Source organism: Mizuhopecten yessoensis, unplaced genomic scaffold, assembly GCF_002113885.1.
Source record: "Mizuhopecten yessoensis strain PY_sf001 unplaced genomic scaffold, ASM211388v2 scaffold2111, whole genome shotgun sequence".
NCBI classification, from domain to species: Eukaryota; Metazoa; Mollusca; class Bivalvia; order Pectinida; family Pectinidae; genus Mizuhopecten; species Mizuhopecten yessoensis.
This window is the reverse complement of record NW_018404383.1, coordinates 543,525-568,162: the sequence shown is the minus strand read 5'-3', so window position 1 is coordinate 568,162 and position 24,638 is coordinate 543,525. Positions and strand designations below refer to the sequence as shown.

Sequence of the window (24,638 nt, the reverse complement as noted above, 5' to 3'; positions counted from 1 at the left end):
ATGAATATATTTCGTATGTTAATGAGGCACATTAATTCTCTGTCATAAAGCATTCTCCCTTTGAATTTATTTATGTTAGTAAAAACCTGGTGATATATTTGCACACATCTTTACCTGAGGATTTCATGTCGAGAATTTTAACTTATTAAACATACCTTTTAAGGGATATCTTAATCAGATTTAACTCCGCAATGCATGGTTTACTACATGGGGTGTAACTGATATATAGTTACGTATTTTAAAAACACATTCAATGATGAGTTTTTACTGTAAATATTGTTTTTCGCAGGGCTACTGTTTTCGCGGTAACAACTTTTCAACGAAAAATATATATAGCCCGCGAATCATTTCGAATTTAAGTTCACCTTACCACAGCAGTATGTGCAATCGTCACTGAAACTGAAATATGCGAAAATGGATCCCGCGCAATTATTCATTTAAGGAAACATGTGAAAATAAGTGGACGCAAAAAGGAGACTTTAACAGTATCACGTTAGATTTATGTTTTGTAACATACATCTATGAAAACGATTCGTAGTGTGTAATAAGTCACAAATAAAATGTCGTACAGTATGTAAGTTAAGTGTGAATTATTTTCCTCCATGCATGCTACTTATTTACGCGACTTAAACATTTTTTTTGTCTTTACAAATCAAACGAACTGTATAGAATGATAAAACTTTGTTATAAGAATAACAATATGCATCGGTGTATATTATAACAATGATATGGTATATATATAATTCATAAAATGTACCTTGTTTATATTTCAATAAGCGATATATATAAATCAATTGTCTGTCATTATAATCATTAGTTAAGTATCCAATATTTATAATAATGATGTGGCATACATATCAAAAGGTTTAGTTTTCTATATCATAATTACTGGTTCATATATCAAAAGGTTTGCTTTTTATATCAAATACATTGGTTTATATATAAAAAAATATATATCTGCTGCATATACCAACATGTTTGATTTATATATCAAAAGATAAAGTGTATAATTAAATAAATGATATACGATATTGATAATAAAAGATCTGATGCAAGGCATAAAGAATTAGGTAATGTATATAAATGATCTTGTGCATATCATAACAAAATCCTTACGTTTAATCTGATAAATTACTTGGTTAATATCACATTACATTATCTAAGTGTATGTATTAGAAGCTCTGGAATATGTCACAAATTGTCTAGTTTTGATTTCAATAAAGAACTGGGCCGTATTCATGAAACCATTCTCATGCTCATTAATAAATTCTGTGCTCAAGCCAACTTTCGTGTAACTCGCTTGAATTATGTAACACAGTCAGAAAGTGAAACATTGAAAACAGAACTCGGCTTTAAGTTTCTCCAAAATTGCCTTATCGTCAATTAAAAGTTAAGTTTTGTTCATTTATCACAGGACAAGAATTTGGGTTGGAGCAGAGAACATGGGTTTCAGGAATACGGGCCATGGTTTTTATCTTAAGAATCTTCTGTATAATTATGACTATGATATGGTGTATATAATTAAAATAAAATGATATCGACATTCCTTCGTGTACAGGTATGTACTTAATAAGCATTATGAGTATAAATTCATGTTTACATATCATAAAGAACTGTAATAAGTAAATCCGATGACAATGTGTTCTAATAGATATTTACTTGGTTACCCCGACATGGGTGAATGAGGGTGTACCTTAATTTAGTGCAGGTCATGCCCATCTACTTTTATTTCATTCATATCTGTTTAATCAAGTTTTGCTAAAGTAAATCACCTCTTTGGCTTTGAGTGGTATATGCTTTAAAATATAAAGAGTTATAACATACTGTGATTAATGTACAAATTTGCATACGCTGTGATTGAAGTATGATCGATTGCTTTCAGTTCTACAGGACGTTCCTGATCGAGGAACAAGACTCTGATATCCATTTTAAATAACCTCACATGTTAGAGTGGATTTATCGCTAAATTAACACAGGTCTGCTAATTCATCCTAACACTCAGTATGTTGTATCGTGCCAAAATAGGAATTTTTCATACATGTTAAGGTATAAAGGCTGTAAGGAAGAGACATATAGATATGTTAAGTGTCGAAAGATACATGACTATCTATGAACGCAAAAATATTCTGCTAAACTCCATGTTTGGTCGGTTGCAAACAATACTTTTAACAATATGTTATCAATCTTATCGATATTTTAAACAAAAATATTTTTATTTCAATTGTGATACAATTCTGAAGGTATATTAGGGTCTTTGAAGAATCACTCAATTGTATTTGACTGTTAAATAGCATGTCACACGAATTCCTTGGGTCGCGTGGCTCCTATCGTCACCGAGGGGGAAAAAAACAGTTCACCATGGGAATTCAAAACAGAATGTGTGATGGTGGTAGTATCGATGCTCTTTTCAGATCATATCTGACAATAACTTATCAATTAAGTAGATGAACCTCCACTCGACGTGTATTGATCCCAGTGTCTATCCGGAGCAGTGCTTGACTATCGCAGGGAACACTTGTGTGTGACATGATGATTGTATATGGTGGTTATTTAGTCAGCCACTCCATTGTTAGTAGGTAACTCTATATAATATCAATATGTCAGCCGTGCCCCGGGTGTCATCCACAGTTATGTATGGGCCGATAGCTGGTCGATACGATTCTGTTTCCACATGTAGGACACATTAATCCAACAGTGATCCGTAATCAACAGATATATATCTTTCCCATACTCACCATATAGAATTAACACCAGTTTCTCCCGGGCAGGTTTTCCATGACGTTTCCGATCTAATTGAATATCTTGTCGCGCTATTTATGGCGCTGTATGATTGTAGTTATAAACGATCAAAAGGGCTATGTTCCACTATAGTGCGTACAGACCTATTCATATTCCTTAATGAAATTAGAATGACTTTACATACGTTTACAGGATTTAATCAGTAATTATGCGTGGTTCCTCGAGAAAGGGGTGGTGAAACGATTTAAAATAAACTGCATACACATGTGTTTGTATTTCCATACTTCCCTTCAATAGCAAGTATAATAGATCAGCTGTGTCTGACGTAAACCTCGTGAGAATCACAAAAAATTTATTGTGCGTGCTGATCGTTACGTCGTCACAACTCGTAGTTTGCTAATCTATTATTTAAAATCTATCTCCAATTTGAAAGACAATTCAAAAATCAATGCATAGTCAAATTAATGATAGGTACAGACTTAATTAAAACTGTAATAAAAAATGATAATTTTACCCCAGCTTTGATTATTTTGTTATAAGAAGTTTATCTTGTCAACATAGTTCTGAATGTACATAATTGTCTATCATCCTTAAAAAACTGACCAGCATTGTTACAAAGAAAACACTAACAAACAGGTTCGACTATATAATGGTTAGACAGGAAGATACATTGATTGAAGAAAGGCTGTGTCAGGACCTGATACCTACAGGACTTATCCTTGTACTCACTTATGTTCTCGGTTTGGTCATAGTTAACGTGTGGACTTATCCGGGTTGTTATCATTCTAGAGCACTCTTTGATTGATTGCTTGTTTACGTAGTTTAACGGCCTCTTAACTACCTGGTAGTTCGGTTAACAAATAATCCGCCTGTCCTGCTTGTTCTAATTTTTATTCTTTTTCCTTGAGCGACAACTCCTTGACCTAAAGTTGCCAAATTTATTTTTCCTGAAGACTCTTGTCGCCTAGCAATGCGACGTGCCAGCGCGACCGGAAAAGGGCACCAAAGCGGCCACCAACCCAGCAGCTCTAAGCTAACTGAAAACGTTTTGTTTCATGTTAATGATTCTGAAGTCCATGTAAACGTCAAATAAAGAGAACCAATACCCAGCTTCAAAATAAACTTAACACTAGTCGCTTGGTCGGCGTCATCATGTCTACCTCCTTCGAAAATACTCGTAGGGATATTTATCGTGCGAGTTCTCACACTGGCTACCATTTGAATATGTACATGTAGTTCCATTCGACAGACTGTGGGGTTTCGTAGTAGCATCTGGTTGGACTACCCCAAGGCTACATGCTTAAGGTGTTGCTTTATGAAAGTCAAGTTTTAATTAATTGAAGGAATACTGATATCTTTAAGTAGTTTAACCTTCTGAAACAACGGAATCAGTGTCAACGCCGAGACCTTTAGTCAATCCTGTGCCGTTGTTTGATTACTGACATGTTATTGTGAATCAACAATTATCGTAATATATCTTAATACACTTCTAATGCAGACATATTGATTTACCACTTGTTGTGCTCATTACATGGCCTTGTGAGGTTGTTACCACTACCCGAGTTCTCGCAATGAGGCCGTTACAAAACTTGGAATTTACCGAGATTTACATGAGGGATGTCTTCGATGAAACAGAATACGCTTTCCCTTCCGGAACATTTGGTCACCTGGTCTCAGTCTCTTTGTACCTTTGCAATGGCCTAAATGTACATCATGCCGCCACACGTTTTACGTCGTTTCATTTCATTATCGTAGTTGTCGCTTACTGCACTGTTCATGTACAACGCTTTCAAATGATCCTACTTGCAGATGCATTGTCAACTAATATGTTGTTGTTTCTTTTAAACAGGAAAAAACCGAAGCCACAGAAACTATGTGGCTGGGAAGTGGACGATGTAACTAGTCATACTCTAGGTAACGTAACGCATGTTTTAATGTGCATCTTCAATATTTATTCTCAAAAATAAGATTTGTTTGTGTTTGTGTGTAATATCAAATTTAATTATAATATAGAAAATCAAATAGTTCGAGATATTCATTGCATAGTGGCAAGTCAAAGTTGGGAGCAATCATTAATTATTTACACTTCCTATACGAATGCTTTTAAAAATGTTCATTTTTATCTGATTTTATCTTCGCTAGTCACATGTTTGTTAAGAATCAATAAATATATCAACATGGCTCTAAATGACCACAGTTGCTGATGGGCCGTTAAACTCAAACAAACAAACAAACAAGCGATTGTTGGAGGGTGCTATCTTTAATCTGCGAACCAGATATAACAATCAGCATACAGACCTTGATTATTAAGTTATATAATATTGATGTGTATGTGATGGCAACTATCCTGAGTTTAATGTTTATTCGATATTCATTATACTGACGCCTCTATATACGATAATCCGTACTCTGATTTTGATGTTTATGGGATATTCAGAACTCTTTCACTGGTAAACGTAATCAGTATGACCAACAAATCTTCTTGGGCAAGCCATATTTATATCAATGGTTAGGCCGCTTAGCTGGACATAAAAACACCCACCAGATGTTCATAAGTCGATCAAATGTCGATCATGCAAATATTGTTTTGAGTGGCTATGTACACGACGTCTGAGTACTAAAACACGAAATCGAAAATATGTATTAGAAATATTTGGTCTAGTTTTCACCCAAGTTTCCATTGATCATCTGTGTGCCTAACAGCGTTACTATCCTCTTAGACAGCTGTATAGTTGGCACCATGTCCCCTCGTTATAGGAATCTGCGCGTTAGTCAATGTTAAGATTTTGGACTCCAAGACACTGTTCATGTCAACATGTAAAGTCTCGATTCAATTTACATGTCAACGTACTGAAAAGCGTAAAGTTTGAACATGCGCCTCTGTTTAATGTTTCAGGTATCGAGACATGGAGTAACCTACAAGTTCAAATCCACGAGCGCCACGGTAAGGGTTGTAGGACGAGTGATCCGCCACTAATACTAGGATAAAAGTAATCCCTATTGATCACTGACTAACAATTCAATAATAATAAATCACAAATTGGATTGACCTTACGTGTGGTCAGCTCGCTCTATACACAACCCAACAAACGAAGTATCGACTATATATAGTCTGTTTATGATTAAGGTAGACTTTCGGGAACATTATTTTAATGCTAAACAGAGGTCATTTTTTCACGTTTATGTCAAGCAGGGTGCAATGATGCGGAGTGCACCAGTACTTCGTGTTGAGTCGAGCAAGATTTTAGAAGTAAATAAAGGGCTTGTTATCAATTATGAACCCCTCTACCGATGTTGTGATGTGTTTTAACTGATAACTGATACATCAAGCTGCAAAACACTTCAGCATTAAGTAACGTGTTTTTACTTCTTTTTTGTTATAATCAAAATCTAAAGAATTTTGATAGCTTATTTGAAATTCAATTTTGTCAGATATTTACTGCAGTAATATTGTAACAAAGTTAATTTACATTGTGCGGATTCGAAATATCAAATATAGGAAACGGACAATTTAAATGTTATGACCTACATCAATGCCAATGCGTCAACGTTTTGAAACTTCACCAAAACAAAGTGTGGCACATCATGATGTAAGAACTGTAAGTGTTCGGCAAAACGGACATTGAAAGCATGTTATCGGATTTTTGTTTGTAATAAACCAATTAAAAACTGTGTCACGCTATCTATAGTTAACATTTCAAGTAGGATTCATTTTAATTAAAAAGTAATACGGAAATTATACAACAATTCTGAAACAAGTTTTATCATCTTACTAAAGAACATTAATTATTCTGGTCTACGCGGATGTTAGCGCTCAGCGAGTCCCAAGGTGTGAGGAAGTGAGATAACCCGAAAAAACCCAATGTGGTCGGGCAGGCGACCGTTACTTTTTCTCATCCGAACGGGGAGTTGACCCCCGCCGTCCTGGTAAAAGGCGAGTGTGCTATACGCTGCGCTAACTGACCACCCGATAACCATAACCAACGGATCAGTAAACAAACCATCATATGTTTTGGCTTCAAACTCCAGTTCTGGTCCTTTATATCGCTTGTAGATTTTGAACATGCATGCATTAGACTAAGCTGTGTTTTCAAATACAAAGAAATAATTGAGAAACCTAGGTCTAATTATTATGTTTAAGCTACGCAAATCGAAGCGCTGTTAGTAATGGGCCCGACCCGCTTGTATATACTAACGCAATACTCGTGTAAACACTGATTAATTTGAAGTGCTTATTCTATTTTGTAGGAAAACTCAAAAATGTACCAGAGCACGCTACGTACAAACATTTACCCAAACGAAGGTGCTCTGGTTTCGAGGACACCGATTCATTCGAGAAAGAAAGTCTACATGAACATTTCTTCAGAAGAAAGCCCGATATTGAAGACTCGAATACCTCTATAAATTCTAGTCCAAACACAGTCACACAGCTGCCAAATGGACCTGCTCGTAAAAGAAGCACACACGCAGTGCGTGTACGGACGGCGGGTTCTGTACGTCCGAGTGATGAGGAAAGGTCGAAGACGCGGGATGACCTTGGAGTGCCATACAAAGAAAGTGGCTGCGCTATCCAGACCCTCCCCAGGACTGGCTTGCCTTTCGGTCTGACAAGGGCGGTAACTGACCTTGGAGAGGAGAGATCACCCACCATGCGCAGAATGCTTTATTACTCCCGAAAGTACGCATCTAAAGACGACGACATACACGATGAGGAGGAAGATGAGGGCTACGATTCTAAGACTCCAAGTGAGGAAAAAGAAATAAAGTTGTTTGAAACTCCTTTAATTATAAATCAATGCAGTCCTGCCAATGGCCGGTATCATCAGGACTTTGCTCGTGCAAGCAAGAATGGGCAGCGCGTGGCTAAGTTCTCATACACGCATCTGTCGTCTCGGCCTGTGGGTTACGGACCCTTCGACGACGATCCGCGTAATGGTGCTGATCCGAGGACTTCCGGTGAAACGCATAAAAAATCTAAACAGTATTTAGAAGAATCAAAGGAAAATATTAGAAATAGCAGAAAGTTGGAACGTTCACATACTGTTATGGTTGACAAGAACGACACAATAACAGCCTCGGAGGATCGACCGTCTACAATTATATTACGTAAGATTAGTATACAAAATTCCCACGGAGAAGGAACGCATGAGACAGTGTTCGATCTCCAAAAGTCGTTTCATAGATCACAAACAACTATAAATGAACATACTTCGGATATGGAAAATTATCCTGTCAACGTTTCTAGTTCCGAACTAACGTGTCCACAGCATAGGCCATATTCACGAACTTCGCAAAAGATTACAATTGACTCGAGTAAGCTCGCTACGGGAGACGTTTTGCGAAAGACGCACGCGGGTATATTCGATTTGCAGCGGTCCCATACGACAGTGTGCATGCCGATTGGAGAATTGCTTCCAATGGCAGATCACTTCCACACCAAGTCGACATTGTCCGCTTATCCGGAACTCCCCACTACGCCCAGTAGCGCTCGCGACCCGGAGGACAATTCTAAACTGGCTAATATGGATGACGCCTCCCTCGATTATTACTCAATACACAAAAACAATGTAAGTGTTAATTACGACTCATACTATAGGGGTTAAATGTGTGTTGATGCATTAGGATAGCTATGCTGTATGGTTTATAGTACCCCAAGCAAAGATGATTGATGAAAGGGTTTATATTTCAGTTAAGAAAGACAACGTTAGCTTGGTCATTCCCGGCAACAAAGATTGTCTGTTAATAAAACTTTTTTGATCAAGGTTCATAGTCAAGCAAACCAAAGCAGTGCAATATATTTGTTTTTAAACGTAAGTTAAAAAAAAAGGTGTTAATGCTGTCAAGGTTTGCTTAAAAGAGTGCAAGATCCCTACATAAGTTGATAAAGGTAGTGTACATTTTAGTCTCGTGGACACTTCTTCAACAGTTGTGCAATGAAAATGATAATGATAAGCATTAATACCCATCCTTTCATTTAGAAGCGCAATGTGCGTTAACATAGAGACGACCCTGCCCAAGCCCCGACCAGTCCTGGAGTCCGAGTTGATTCTATTCAGACAGTGGAAGAAAGATAACTCTAGATCGTTTTGTAGTATTCCGCTGATGGAATGACCAAAACGCAATGAATTGGTGTAAAATAAGTACACATAGTTTCTAGCTAAAATATTTTTTAATGTCATAATGTAAATGGTTTGAAAACGAAATGTTTTCATTGCCCAGCAAGGTCCTCTCCTTAATGCATGTGGTTCAAAATTATCAGAAATGGAAATGGCCTGGGTAAATAGAAATTAACTAATAGAGATATTATATGTGTAATAAACCTTTGTACAAAACATCGATAATATCACGTAACAAGGAAAGGCAAAGGAGCTTGCGCAGTCTTGCTATTTGCGATATGTAATATGTTAATATTTCATGACCCAATAGGAAAAGTATATTACTTGATAGACATTTAGGCTTAAGTATCCCAGTCCCACGTACTGCACTGCCGTTACACCCCGTTACTACAGTAACACCCCCTTGACTTTCGTTAAGATATAACTGTAGCACAGTTAGGCAATGCCACTTCCGTTGACCAGGTAGAGTGATAGTATATCAATCTGAACTTGATTATATTTTGTTTGTTTTCATCTTTATTATTTATCATAAAAGTCCTGCCAGGTATGGGTTTTTTTTAACAGAAACGATTTATCAAATCTGTAGATATACAAGAAAAAATAGTTTCCATCACTTCGTTACAGTTTTGGGCAGTGGTACGGGGACCTTTAAGAAGTTTTTCGAAGGTGTTTGACGGATTTTGAGATTTTGTAACTATTTGAGCTCGGGTTTGGAGCCTAAATGTAGTTAAAATAAAATAATTTCTTATAAATTGCAGTCAACACATCAATAGACACCGTCTCTGTTTTCTTGAAAATACAAAAGTGTATTATTTGGAACATTATAAGGTAGATTGTGATAAAGATATTTATGAGACCGAGCCTTCTATGTGTTATATTATGAAACAACGACAACTTCATGTTTTCAAAATTAATTTTTTATCAGGTATACCTCGTCGTATTCTATAAAGATCGTTTCATCCATTAACATTATATTTTGTTTTTATCTTTTGTGCACTTTATCCTGTAGCGTTGTGACTAGGGGTAATGTCGATATGTATATGTATTTGTCGACAGTATGTTTGAAAGTACCATCAAAGAAAAATTGCAGAATTTAAGTAAATATTAGTTGAATTTATCAATGAGCTTATACGATCTGGTAACACAAACTTAGACAAGTGCTTAGATTTCACAGTCAGATATATTTACGAAGTGCTGTCTTCATATAAACCTTTCCGTAGGTCGTAATGTGCCCGAGGTTTATCGATTTATTGTTTTGTTACAAATACAGTGTAGGTATCCTGATATTTTTTAATGGCAGGCAAATAAAAAATAAAAAAAACAATAGAATTAGCTTTTAAAGTCATAATTTTGTGCAGCTTCTATCTCTTACAACTGAAATAAAAAGTGAAAAGAGCTTCAGAGGACTGAGCATGCTTTAATGCCACATCGGCTTCCTGTTGTACCTGTATTTTCCAATCCAATCTATGTACCTTGATTTCCCCATTTCTCTATTCTCAAAAAAGATCATTGCGTGTCCTGTATATATTTGTAAGAGATAACAATATTAACGAAGAAGCATGTTCATTTCAGCACTGTTAGCATTCTCGCTTTTAATTATCTAAGTGTGATAGCGTAAACTGAAAAAAATATATTGTTTCTTAATGCAAATATGCCGTAGTCATGAACGACCTATGGTAAATGTTGTGTCACAAGCATACTGACAGTTTCTCTCACTATCTACTTAAATGTAGCGTTCTCTCACGATCTTTTTAAATGTAGCGTTCTCTCACTATCTACTTATATGTAGCGTTCTCTCTCACTATCTACTTAAATGTAGCGTTCTCTCACTATCTACTTATATGTAGCGTTCTCTCACTATCTACTTATATGTAACGTTCTCTCTCACTATCTACTTAAATGTAGCGTTCTCTCTCACTATCTACTTAAATGTAGCGTCTCTCACTATCTACTTATATGTAGCGTTCTCTCTCACTATCTACTTATATGTAACGTTCTCTCTCACTATCTACTTATATGTAACGTTCTCTCTCACTATCTACTTATATGTAACGTTCTCTCTCACTATTTACTTATAAGCAACGTTCTCTCTCACTATCTACTTATATATAACGTTCTCTCTCACTATCTACTTAAATGTAACGTTCTCCCTCACTATCTACTTATATGTAGCGTTCTCTCTCACTATTTACTTATGTGTAACGTTCTCCCTCACTATCTACTTATATGTAGCGTTCTCTCTCACTATCTACTTATATGTAACGTTCTCTCTCACTATCTACTTATATGTAACGTTCTCTCACTATCTTCTTATATGTAACGTTCTCTCACTATCTACTTACATGTAACGTTCTCTCACTATCTACTTATATGTAACGTTCTCTCTCACTATCTACTTATATGTAACGTTCTCTCTCACTATCTAATTATATGTAACGTTCTCTCACTATCTACTTATATGTAACGTTCTCTCTCACTATCTACTTATATGTAACGTTCTCTCTCACTATCTACTTATATGTAACATTATCTCGCTATCTACTTACATGTAACGTTCTCTCACTATCTACTTACATGTAACGTTCTCTCACTATCTACTTATATGTAACGTTCTCTCTCACTATCTACTTATATGTAACATTATCTCGCTATCTACTTACATGTAACGTTCTCTCACTATCTACTTACATGTAACGTTCTCTAACTATCTACTTATATGTAACGTTCTCTCACTATCTACCTATATGTAACATTCTCTCTCACTATCTACTTATATGTAACGTTCTCTCTTACTATCTACTTATATGTAACGTTCTCTCTCACTATCTACTCATATCTACTTATATGTAGCGTTCTCTCACTATCTACTTATATGTAGCGTTCCCTCACTATCTATTTATATGTAACGTTCTCTCTCACTATCTACTTATATGTAACGTTCTCTCTCACTATCTACTTATATGTAACGTTCTCTCACTATCTACTTATATGTAACGTTCTCTCACTATTTACTTATATGTAGCGTTCTCTCTCGCTATCTACTTATATGTAACGTTCTCTCTCACTATCTACTCATATGTAACATTCTCTCACTATCTACTTAAATGTAACGTTCTTTCTCACTATCTACTTATATGTAACGTTCTCTATCACTATCTACTTATATGTAACGTTCTCTCACTATCTACTTACATGTAACGTTCTCTCACTATCTAATTATATGTAACGTTCTCTCACTATATACTTATATGTAACGTTCTCTCTCACTATCTACTTATATGTAACGTTCTCTCACTATCTACTTATATGTAACATTCTCTCACTATCTACTTAAATGTAGCGTTCTCTCACTATCTACTTATATGTAACGTTCTCTCCCTATCTACTTATATGTAACGTTCTCTCACTATCTAATTATATGTAGCATTCCCTCACTATCTACTTACATGTGGGAGAAAAATCAAGAAGTCGGTCTGGTAACTCCATACCTTTTAACATCCGATCGGGTTATCGAACCGTGGCCGCCTCGGTGATAGGCGAGTGCGTTATTCACTCTGCTACACGACCACCATTCACTATGCCATACAGGTTGCATTCTAACATTGTTTGCTCTGAAATAGCAACATTTTACCAACACGAAAATAGGTTTTAGCGACAAAAAACGTTCGACCTAGCACGATGCGGTAAAGAATAGTGCTTTTATGTGTTTATAAGTTGATATACATTATATTGGACATTTTTCGTTGAATATTTTTCGATGATATTTTACCATATAAGATACCAAATAAAGATATCATCAACCGATATCCTAATACTAACGACCAATTTACACAAGACACACGCGAGTTACATGTAGTTAATACTGCAAGTACATGTATTTCATGTTTTCTGTTAAGTTTTATTTATTTTCTTTAATCGTTTTTGTTTACATTTCTAAATCAATCAAGTAAAATTAAAAATTATATAATATACATCAGAATTGTGTTCCCTGCGTCATGTACAAATAAAATGCCATGAGGGTTTACAAAATGCAGCTAGTCATCTAGACTCCAACGTAGTGTCTTTATACAAATGTTGGCGAATGTTCCTGGTACATCCTTTGATCGATGCCATTTAATAAGATACGGAGAAGAGTTTTCTTTATTAAGGAATTCCTTCAATTAATGGTCTGTCTTTTTCCAGACACTGTGTTCCGGTCCTTTCCGTCAAGCCAAGTCATCTCAAGACGTTAGCATCCGAAAACCGACCGTACCACATGTGGTCAGTATCAGCCGCATGAGCGATCTCTTTCAGAACACCTGCTACACACCATTTAATTTGCTAAGATATATGTCGGGCACACCATAATTATTTGTCAGACAAACTGAATTTAGAACGAGATCCGTCCTCGCTTAATATAAATTTGCCAGAAATATTTGGTAAAAAACTTGAAATATTGAAATGTGTTTGTGAACCTTTTGGTACTTACTAGTTGCCAAAGATCAGAGTTTGGTATTTACACACTTCACTATAACATCAACTATAAAACATGCTCTTCTCGTTTTCAATCTGTATTGGTGTGCACTCATTAAACAAGAAACAAGTCTGATGGATTGAAGAGATAACAACTGTAGAATAAGTAAATTTAAGCTGAACACTGTTTCCATATTTTGAATAAAATTCCATAATCCTATTTTTCATTTATCAACTAGGAATAAGTTATGTTCCTCAAATGATTCCCTAAAGATGATCTGAACGTGTTTACCACTTCCACAGCGTTAAACCAATTGTCGTCACTGGGATGAGTTGATACACATACATATATGCACAGATCATACACAATCTTGTCATTGTGTTATCTTTGTTGTTTCGGTGTTTGGTACGTTTTACAGTGCCATTGTTTTGTTTACGCGGCCTGTTTGTTGATTTACGAAAGTAGATACATTACTGTATGTACAACTTGGATATTTGTAAAATGGGTTTTTCCCCGCAAAATTCCTTCATTTGTTATGTTCAAAAGTCCATGTACAATTCTGACACCAGCAACCGCATGGATATACTGGATTTTCATTTACCATTCAAACGATGCCCCAAATAATTGTTCGCTATTCTTTAAAAATCTTGTGTTTTATCTATTCCTCGACAATCTAATTTTAAATAAATCATTAAGGGGTTAAGCCTACTGTATTTCGAGATTTGCGGCGGTATGTCACAAATTGTTTCGATTGACCAAATTAATGCCGTGTTACATTTCAAATGAATATAATATTAAGATTTTATTGGTTAAACATACATTTGAACATTACATTGATGTATTCTGTGTAATCGAGAATACCAGTTTGGAAGGCCATTGAAGTTAAAATCACTGACATGAAAATGTTTTTCCTTGTCATCGCCAAGATCTTTTTTGTTTACTTCCAGGATATTTACCCCCATTCAGCACCCGTCATTTCGCCGTCCCCACAAGAGCCGCGCACGCGACTCACTCATTCTAAACCAAAGGAGGGACTTCCCTCTGGGTAAGTAGACTGATATTTTTCATTCTTTATAGGATTATGTGTTGTATAAATCAGGCTGTGAAACGTTGCCCAATCAAAATTGTTATTATTTTGAATGCGTCCGCCGAAATATAATTGTACCATATGTAACTACAAACCTTCAGGAATGTTTGTTGAAATTGGCAACTCCGGGCTATGGCCATAAATGGTTTTATTTATATGATATCAGGACAAAATAAGCCAGTGGATATACAAACATATGATACAATGAAGGCTTTGGAAAAAAAAGGATTTATGATGTGGACTGTAATACCGTATATGCTGATGGCGATTTTACGTTATACTCAATGCGTGTTGAGTGCTGAAAATAGCAACGACAGACTATCTGCCCATGATTTTATCGTCTGGGTAAGTGACTCCCCAATGTCACCAAGAATTCACCAGACCATATAAGGGCGCGTCGATAATGGCACTACGTCGTTTAAAGCTAAGATCAAACTAAATGATTAAATAAGTACTTCCTTAATTTCGTATTGCTAGTAATTATTTTATATATAAAGTGTATATGATTTTCCACTCGCCGTATGCTACATTCATTCATAAACGTGACCTTGTGACCTCATCAAATGTACAAACCAATGCATATATATGGGGTTTTTTTCCTGAAAGGTTTAAGATTTATTAAGAAGAAATGTTTTCAATCGCACGCAATCTTTTTTGAAAGTCGCAGAATACGTATCCTGTTGACCGTTTGATTGATGGCACCGAAAACTGGCTCGATCTCTACATATGTTATCGTAAAATAATCCTGGATACGCGTTTTGTTTTTTAAGGTAATCTATTAAACGTATATATACATATATATATATATGTTAACAATACAATAATTGATCTAATTTTCTTACAGTTAATACAAACCTACGCATTAAACATATATTAATATGACGCTTTTCTGCCATTTAATCGTATGATTTCTCATCATCTGGCAAGGCAGTATATGTTTTCCTCGTATCTGGGTGAACAGTGTAATAACTCACTTCGGTATTGTAATGCATTCATTGAATTTTTAAAAGCTAATTTGGAGTAGTTTTACAAGTAATTGGTCGCGCAATCATCTATACAGTCTCGGGGGATATCGTAAAACAAGACGACGGCACTTATACGTCTGCCTCGATCCGCCAGCCCTATTAAACCACAGGAAAGGTAACGCAGTCAAATGTTTATAGTCGGGCACGATTTCCTAGTGGGGTATTCATTATAGCCATTATGAGATTCGGTTTATGCTATTCATAACATATGAAAATACACGAGGGTTATATGGCGCACTGTTATTATATCAAGTTTAATGGTATACAGGCTTTCCGCTATTATAGATTTAGTAAGAATTTCAGTATCGATATCACAAATGACTCCAAGGGATTACGATGAATCAACGAGCTTATGATAGTTTGACATTCGCATTAATAGCTGTACAGTTCTGTTCATACAATCTTCAGTATTATGACTCGCTAATGAAATATGACGAATGTGATCGGTATTGTAATTGAATTTTTTACCATTGTCGCCTATGGAACTTTCAGTAATCTATTCAATTATGCTATGCAGATTTTGATGCGCAGGATTAATTGTCAGATGTCGGTAGAGCAGGACGTTACTGATATGATATGATTTGTTGGCTTAGGTCATTTTTGCCCAAGATGCCTACGCTTGCAGTTCGCAGGAAGAGGAAAACGGAAAAGAAACCGGAGTATGACTTGATTAAAATCCTCCCCCCCCCCCTTTTTCACATTGCGATCACGTTTGCGTGACTGAAGTCACTTTCATGTCAATCTCACAACTAACAGACTTAAGGGATTCACCATTTGATTGATTTATATAGATACAGGTGTATTGGCACAGCCGTTTAAATTCTGTTGACGTAGATGTTATTGTCTGTTCATATAAATTAACGACAGGCTTAATATCCTTTACAATGTTTTTGTTTTCAAAATCAAACTGACAAATCAATAAATCGGTCGAGTAAATGATGTGTTAAGGACCAAAAGTTTGAGAAGATGCGTGTAACATGTATATTTTTTTTAATTATTTTCTAAATTAAGATACATACAAATGTAACGTTGAATCCCTTACAACTGTTTGAATAACAACGTTAAGCTGCATGTATCCGCAACACAAGCATAATACAATTGCTTCAATACTCAAACATAAAGAATATAATTAGCTCTACCAGATGTTTGCCTTCATAATGATTGTATTTTAGCCCTGTATTTTAGACTATATCACCTACTGACATACAGCTGATTTAATTATATTTATATATATATATCAAGAACTTGCGTGAAATGATGCCGTGCAGTATACAACATATATAAACGTTTGCTTGTTTGATTGTAACCTATTTGCACGTGACCACAATTAAGATGCACATGATTCTAACAGCAATCGCACGTGAAAGTTCAGGTGTAGGTTTGTATAATGTTGTTTTTTTTAAAAAAAGTGAAGACGTATCAGTCTTTATACCACATCGTTTATGCAGGGCAAATTTCCAATAGGTTAAGTTCACTGATACTCAAAATAGAACACCAAATTGATATAAACTATTACCATTTTTTATGGCCAGTCAGTTTCTTACACGTAAATAGGTATAAGTATATATCTCCTTGCCTGCAAGACCCAGATGTTCTAGAAAAGGGCAAAATTCAGTAAAACAATCCGTTCAACTGTAAGATGTAGGTCAACAAGACCATGTCGTCGTTTTGCCGTGGCTGTAAATTTGTAATAGCCAACTCAAATGATGGCGTCCTAGTATAACTTTATTGCGATTTCTTACTAGTAAATACTTCTAACAATCAAGGCCATGTTGTTCTAATTACAGTTAAATGGCCAACAAGCTAATGCAATTCTTAAAACAGGTAAATAGTACACATACTGTTCTAATTAATTTTGATAGTCAACAAGGCTATACGTTCTAGTTAAGTTTAATAGTAGACAAGGCTATGCCGTCCTAGTTAAGTTTAATAGTAGACAAGGCTATGCCATTCTAGTTAAGTTTAATAGTAGACAAGGCTATGCCGTTCTAGTTAATTTTAATAGCCAATAAGGCTATGCGTTCTACTTAATTGCAATAGCAAAAATGGCTATGTGTTCTAAACTGTAGTTAATTTTAATATCCCAAACAAGGTTATGCGATCTACATATAGTTATTTTTTATAGCCAACAAGGCTATATCGTTCTATTAAAAACAGACCACACAATTCTAGTATAGTGGTCAGTGTGGGATTGTTAAGATAGTCGATAGTGTAATGACATTCTCGTATGCTCTGTTAAACGCTTACAAAAGCGGTATACGTCAGTGATGTTGCGAGAGACAAGGACCATCTGCCCTGTTTAGAATACTAACCCTGATAAAAGGTTCGTTGACATCACGATGATTGCCAATTGATGTGCATATCTCGCGAGAGTGACGACGTGGACAACGTTTAGCGAATATAATCTTGTCTTACTGTGTTTACATGGTGCGTAGTGGCAAGTGCATGTTGGTGATGATGGAGTATACATTTGCTATTCGGTAGCACACTGTTGACGCCAATACGGTACAAAGTTATACTAACTGACGGTCGACCTTTTTATTTACTATGTCATCACAGGACGACCACTCTCGAAGTTAGTATGAGCGGCATTGATATTGAAATAAAACAAGAATTCAAGAAGAAACTCCAACGTGCCACAACCATCGGGAAGTAAGACTAGTGCCCTAATCACACACGGTGTCTCGGTCTGCGTGTGATTTCTTTTGCTTTCCCCATTGACTTCGAAAGATGGATGACCACATCTATCTCCCCTGCCGCTTTTGCATGTGTTTTTCTAACTGATCTGTTGTTATTGCAGTGAGCTACTAAAGTCCAATTAATGTGACAAAAAAGGTACAGCGTATACGAGATGTTGTCTAGTCATATTAGATAGACATATTAGCAGGCCAGACGCAACTACCTTGAGGGGTAGCCACTGACACGGGCTATGGGGCGCGTGAAAGCTGCGACCCATTACAGGACATTATGTCTGGTGATGCCTCTGTCCATTTGTCTTTCCCTGCCAGTACATCACACATGTCGCCGTATTAAATCCAATTTTATCATTAAATCAAGATCGTGTTCATATAATCTGCAAGTCCATGAAAAAAAATATACCGCCTTAGGAATCTTGACTTTAATCGTAATATCTTCTTGGTTATTACTACATTAGCGAAATTCTATGATATAACTAATAACAGGCTTCTAAGTACATGGAAAATATGGAAACAGCGATGGAAAAGTTATTAAGATATCAGCATATAAAAGGAGTTTACATGCCAAAGAACTAATTATACGATCTGCATTAATTTAATGCAAATAACACAAACATAGAAAGGCAAGTTATTACTGGGTTTGGTTGTCACCTCGTTAATCGTTTTAGTCATTTTCATTCATTGACGTTAATTACAAACAATGTTAGAACACTTGTTTTTCATTATGTTCACCTAGCCATTTAAAGTCAGTAATTGCTTTCTTAGTGACTTAACTACATCCGTAAACTATGTTTACCAGACGCACTCACCACTTATTTGTGGCTCTGTTTTAATTATTTCGAAATAAAGGCTCCCAGTGGTAACTGTTTATTGTACCTGCCAAAAACCTAATTTCACAGAAAACTATATTTCTTTCAAAAAAAGACAAATTCTGCCACTTGAGTTCAAAGCAGGCTAACGATTATTGAATAAATTGCTAGGAATTATAATGCAGAAATTGTATGTATAGCAGGTTGGGCGTTATCTCGCCTCCACAAAAAGCCTCTTTGGGAGCATTAACTTAGATGCAATTTTCCTTTGTAGAAACTCACTTGTGTTAGAGGTAGACGTAACCTAGTTTGCTATACTGATTGCTGTTGTTTAATATTTAGAAGATAAAGAGAAATTTTTCATAAATGTCTGTGATTTATGTTCCTGGGCCTACCCGTAGCATTTAATGGTTATAGCACATCATTTTCACCATAGCGGGTTTATTTTATTTTTTTGGTAATACATTCTAGCAAAAAGAGACGATAATATCACTTTATTTTACTATTCTTTCATTTTTTATATGCATAAAACACGCACAAAAACAGCATTTATAGCTTTAAATATACTGTTATTTTGACTTCTTACATTCGTGCGTTAGATTGTCACGATATATGTTTCCGTTTTTAATCTACTGTGACATTTGAACAGAGGTAGTTTTGTTTACTGTGAAAAATGTATGAAATGTTGACTTTCGTTTATAAAATAAAAGTGAAGTGTTTTGGTTATGGTCATTCGGAAGTTAAAGCTGACATTGCATTCTAAGAATCGACAGAGACCTTTTCCGAACACCCAAGTAAGCAAGAAGTCGATGGCCACCATAGTTGTCAGTTAATAACCCGACTGGGCAATACATTTCTCTCTATGATATATATGTGTAGCTCTCTACGTATATATATCACTCACCTGAGTACTCCAGGTATATCAGAAATGGGACTCTTGTACAACTGTTGTTCAACGAAGAGTATAATCAAGTTGTGACAGGTTAAGACCAACGATATTTTCACGTGCTCACTGAGTATGTGTAACTGCTGATGCATGGCGGTTAAGTTTCTTGCAGAATATTCAAATGTCTCAGGATTCAAAGGTTACCGTGGGTTTTTTTTATAGCAGAGAGTACATTTAGAATATAACTTATTCATGACAATGCAACAAAAACATTTTAATATTCTTTTTTTATGAATAAGATACTCCGTGGACTTTTAAAAAAAAACCAGGAAAAAGTCAATACTTTGCATTGGTCACGCCTCACTTTCATACTTAATATGTACATGGTCCCGATTCCAACCCTATGTCAGTAGGTACATTAAAGGCCGTAGTTCATCTCTCATTCTCTATCAAAACAATGTCTACTCGTTGGCCGACAATCAAGATTGAGACGCTTTCTATATCCGCTGACAGAAGGGTCTGTGACTGATGTAAACGGACAGGACGACAACTGATTTCCTGCTTTCGAGGGGATGTTTCGGTGAAGAAAGATCGACTGTCGGTAAATAAGGGGGTGTCACGATGTAGGAGAAATATATTTTGGTTCTTAAGATGCATTGTCAGCTTTATTGAGCGTGTTCTGTGAATGAAACTTCTGAAGGTGAGGGTGTGTGTATTTAGGTATATGACTACCCTCTGATTGAGAGTATCACAATTGGTACATTATGTATATATTGCTGTGCCAGTTATCCTCATTTTTCAGAATCATTGGTCACCATTATCGATTTCACTCAGAGGAATGAACTACATGACGATACATTCTGCACGTTGCCATTAATCCATTACCGAATATATTACGGAATGCATTATTAGTTGTATTTTGTATCACGTGACTTATCAAATGATACGTTTAACGTTTTGTTGAAAAGTATATTGATGACGTTGTGCTATTTATTATTTCGCATATCTATAAATTGTCGCTTTTGATTTTATCTGATAACAATTGTTGTTCGGTGTTTCAGAATCAAGCTTTCTACCAACCCTGACCGAGACACGAAGAAGAAACTCCGCGATGCCTTCTCTAGGTTTTATAACAGACGTTCGTATGGACCTAACCGAAACGTTAATTGGTCAGAGGACCTCAGATTTGTGTGGAACACGTGACCAACGCGGATGAAGTTATCTATGTCATTTTAAACTATAAGTAGAACACGAGAGCATTGTCATGTTGATTGTCAGCAGCCTCCTCATTGTTTATTTTATGGGGTCAATAAGTCAAATGCCTTGTTGATTTTGTGTGATATATGTAAAGACCTGACAGTGACAAGGTGAATGTGTATACATAATATGTGATATTTATAGAACAAGAAATTGATATGCACACTGATTACTTCCGGTTTGTAATGAACACGTGAATGAACATATCATTAATTGCGGTCTAGTGCAAACGTGTAACTGATACACTACAAAAGTAGGGTATCACTTATAAATTTTACAAATATAACCCAGCGGAGTATGACATGATGTACAAGCCATGCGTGTTAGTGTTGTTTAAAACAAGCACTTAAAATTGATTATAAGGGTAAAATAGTGTTGGATGAGTTTATCGATGATGTCAGTTTTCTTTATTATTTATAAAAAAGGCATTTAAGAAAGAAAATGTCTGCATTGTTATGTGCCAATGATATTTAAATACTGTTTATTGTATTACTTTTGTTTATATTTATCTATGTTCCTCTTTCATTTCAACATTTTTTTTTATTAAAAATAGCCTATGAATCAGGTTGAACAACAGGCTACGCCTCTATTAGTTCTCTCCTGTGAGGTGTGCTTCTGTTAAAGTAGTGTGTGATCTGGGATCTTTATTTCTATTAATGTAGAATCGATATGTGATCTTTGCTTATGTTCAAGATACCTGTACCAGTGCCAAAAAACGTTACTATATATTTGACAATATTTAATCTGGCATGACTATATATTTGATAAATCGATTAAGGGATCCGGCACATTTTGGGAATTATACCCATTTATGTTTCAGAACAAGTTTAAACAACTAATATCATGACCGATAGCGAGGTAGTTTAGCAACATGCTTTATCGACAGGTCCGGGGATGGAATCCTCAATGCGGAGTTGTTGCTTGTTTTGTCAGAATGGTAATTATAGTAAAACTATTTCTTTTTGTACATTACTTTCAAATGAGCAAACAATTATAAATAAAAAAGCCAAACAAATTGGAACATTTTTTCATTGGAAAATCGACAGAGGTTGCTGGGGAAATCTACTTTAACTATTACGAGAGCAGTTCAGTGTCTGTGACTGCAGTGCCCAGTGTGTGTAACTATGTGACCGTAACACTTCCCTTCAATCATGTATTATCGCAATTCATTTGAGAGTGTATGTTTCAGAATACGCTTACGAAACTATTATATAAAATATCTAAGGAATTATGACGAGTCTGACTGTATCAAATGAATGAGTTTGTTTTCGAATACGTCTTACAGTTTTATATAAAAGGGAGTGGGGATGAGAGGGCATTTTTATCCGTAAACATTACGTCACAATTATGTTTTCTTAGCAAACGAAGTCATTCTAGTAAGATGTGAAGAAAAGATATGCTCATTAACTGGGAAGAATAAAAAACATAAAAGGCAGCAGTTGTACATGCACTTGATACCATATTTCCAGGATCTGTATCAGCATTGCATGGATATTGTCAATGATAGCTTAACTTGCGTACCTATTTTAGAGAGTAGCTTGCTGCGATTGTATAGATCTGACTGACACATTTTCTATACAACGGGCCAAGGGGAGAACGAGTATATGCTGGGGATTGCATTGCTGTCAACCGATTTACAGTTTTGTCTTAATTCCCTAATCACTCTGTCAGGTGATAAAATATCGAACAATCATGGATCTTTTAACATCATTTTTTCTATATTGTTTATTTATCAACAAATGATTAACAAGTGCTATTAAACTGAATCCATGCTTAGAATTTTTATTTTCTGATTTCCAAAATATTTCTCGGGTCAGCGTTTAACTGTTAAATGTAGAGTAGTTATGAATGCATCCCACTTCGTTTAATTAAGTTTCAGTTATCACACATAAACCTATGAGTTTGGAAGAGGTCCAGCGTGTTTGGTGCTGTAGATGCATACTGTAGAGTATGATGGCTTCGCCAGATATTAAAATAATCAAACCGGCATACAAATTACCTGTTATAAAAGTTTGATGAATATATGTATTATAACCATTATTTCTCTTTAATTTTATGATCACGAATTTAGATCTGTCTTAGATCTGCCGTAATTGTCGCAGCAAAATGTCAAAGTTGCTTTGTTTAGAGTTTCCTGGCTTAGTTTTGTATGTAAAATACAATCATAAGTGCTTTGATTATTTATATTGCTTCATTTGTAACTCAAAGATCATGTTGAGAGCAGTGTGTATACATGTGGCGTTGTCTTCTGAGCTTTTTGTTTGATGAACTGTTGACATACCTCAGGAATTCAATCCATGTTAATTTGTTGTTATGACAAATACAATATTTATTTCTTACAAGTATGTTGTTTTGTTATATGTTTGTAACTAAAAGAGGATCTACGACCGAGAAAGCAAGATTTCATTATAAAATCAGTTTAAGATAACATGTTATCGTTACTCTACACTTTATCCCGATTTGCGTTAGAGTTATCTCTTTCGAATATCATACATGAAATAACCTGCGTGTCGTCAAATGCGTTCATTCCTATAAACTTTTAAAAGGTATTTCATAAATACATATAAGCGAACTTTGATCTTGAACTTACCCTTTCTTGATAGAAACGTCCTTGTGGTGCTTACATGTATATATACTATGTATCACGAAGTGCCAAGTGAGCTTATGCCGTGGTGCGGCGTCCGTCGTCCGTCCGTCCGTCGTCCGGCGTCAATATTTTACTTTAAACGACTTCTTCTTAATAACCGAAAGGCCTAGGGTGATGATATTTGGCCAGAAGCTAGCTGAGATGAAGGGCTACCAAGTTTGTTCAAATAAATGACCTTCATCTATTTTCAAGGTCACAGGGGTCAAATATGTTGAAAACTTTAAACAACTTCTTCTCAATAACCAAAATGCACAGGGTGATGTTATTGGGCCAGTAGCATGCTAAGATGAAGGGCTACAAAGTTTGTTTAAATGAATGACCTTCTCCCATATTCAAGGTCACAGTGGTCAAATATGTTAAAAACTTTTAACAACTTCTTCTCAATAACCAAAATGCCCAGGGNTTATATTCAAGGTCACAGGGGTCAAATTTGTTTAAAATCTTTAAACAACCTCTTATGAATAACCATGGGTCCCAGGATGTTTATACTTTGCAAGTTGCATCCTGAGATGAAAGCCTATACAATGTGTTCAACATAATGACTTTGTTCGACTTTCAATCACAGGGGTGAAATTTTAAAAAAAAAATAACAGGGTCTTTTGAACGAATTTTAATCATAAATACTGATATTTTGCCTGTAGCTTTATTTTAGATCACTTTTAAGGTTACAAGCGTGAGTTTTATACCAGGTGAGCGATGCAGGCCCATTGGGCCTCTTGTTTTATAATATAATATGATAACAGTTTAGAATAATTTATAATTTTTCTCATTTTCGGATAAAAAGACTTTAAAATAAATCATTCTTAATACAAGCGTTAATTTTTCTAACAAACATATGTCGATATATAAATATGCACATCTCTTTAGATAGAGCGTTTTAATAGATCGGGACCATCAACAAAAAACGAAACTTGAAATTAAAC

The 24,638-nt window shown here is 35.6% G+C and overlaps 1 protein-coding gene across 4 annotated transcripts in view; it reads left to right on the top strand.

Annotated features, from left to right (window-relative positions):
* LOC110445205 overlaps nt 1–23,691 on the top strand; it is a 34,688-nt gene extending 10,997 nt beyond the window's left edge. For 2 of the 4 annotated variants that reach the window (XM_021489699.1, XM_021489697.1), the window contains exons 2-8: nt 4,589–4,653; nt 5,636–5,683; nt 6,988–8,306; nt 13,038–13,115; nt 14,256–14,353; nt 17,980–18,072; nt 20,873–23,691. In XM_021489699.1, coding sequence (XP_021345374.1) covers nt 4,589–4,653; nt 5,636–5,683; nt 6,988–8,306; nt 13,038–13,115; nt 14,256–14,353; nt 17,980–18,072; nt 20,873–21,014 — 1,843 coding nt within the window. In that variant the 3' untranslated portion in view covers nt 21,015–23,691. Of the gene's footprint in view, nt 1–4,588; nt 4,654–5,635; nt 5,684–6,987; nt 8,307–13,037; nt 13,116–14,255; nt 14,354–16,013; nt 16,080–17,979; nt 18,073–20,872 lie in introns of all 4 variants that reach the window. The other 2 variants (XM_021489698.1, XM_021489700.1) reach the window with 2 other exon arrangements.
* Nucleotides 23,692–24,638: the final 947 nt, after the last annotated feature.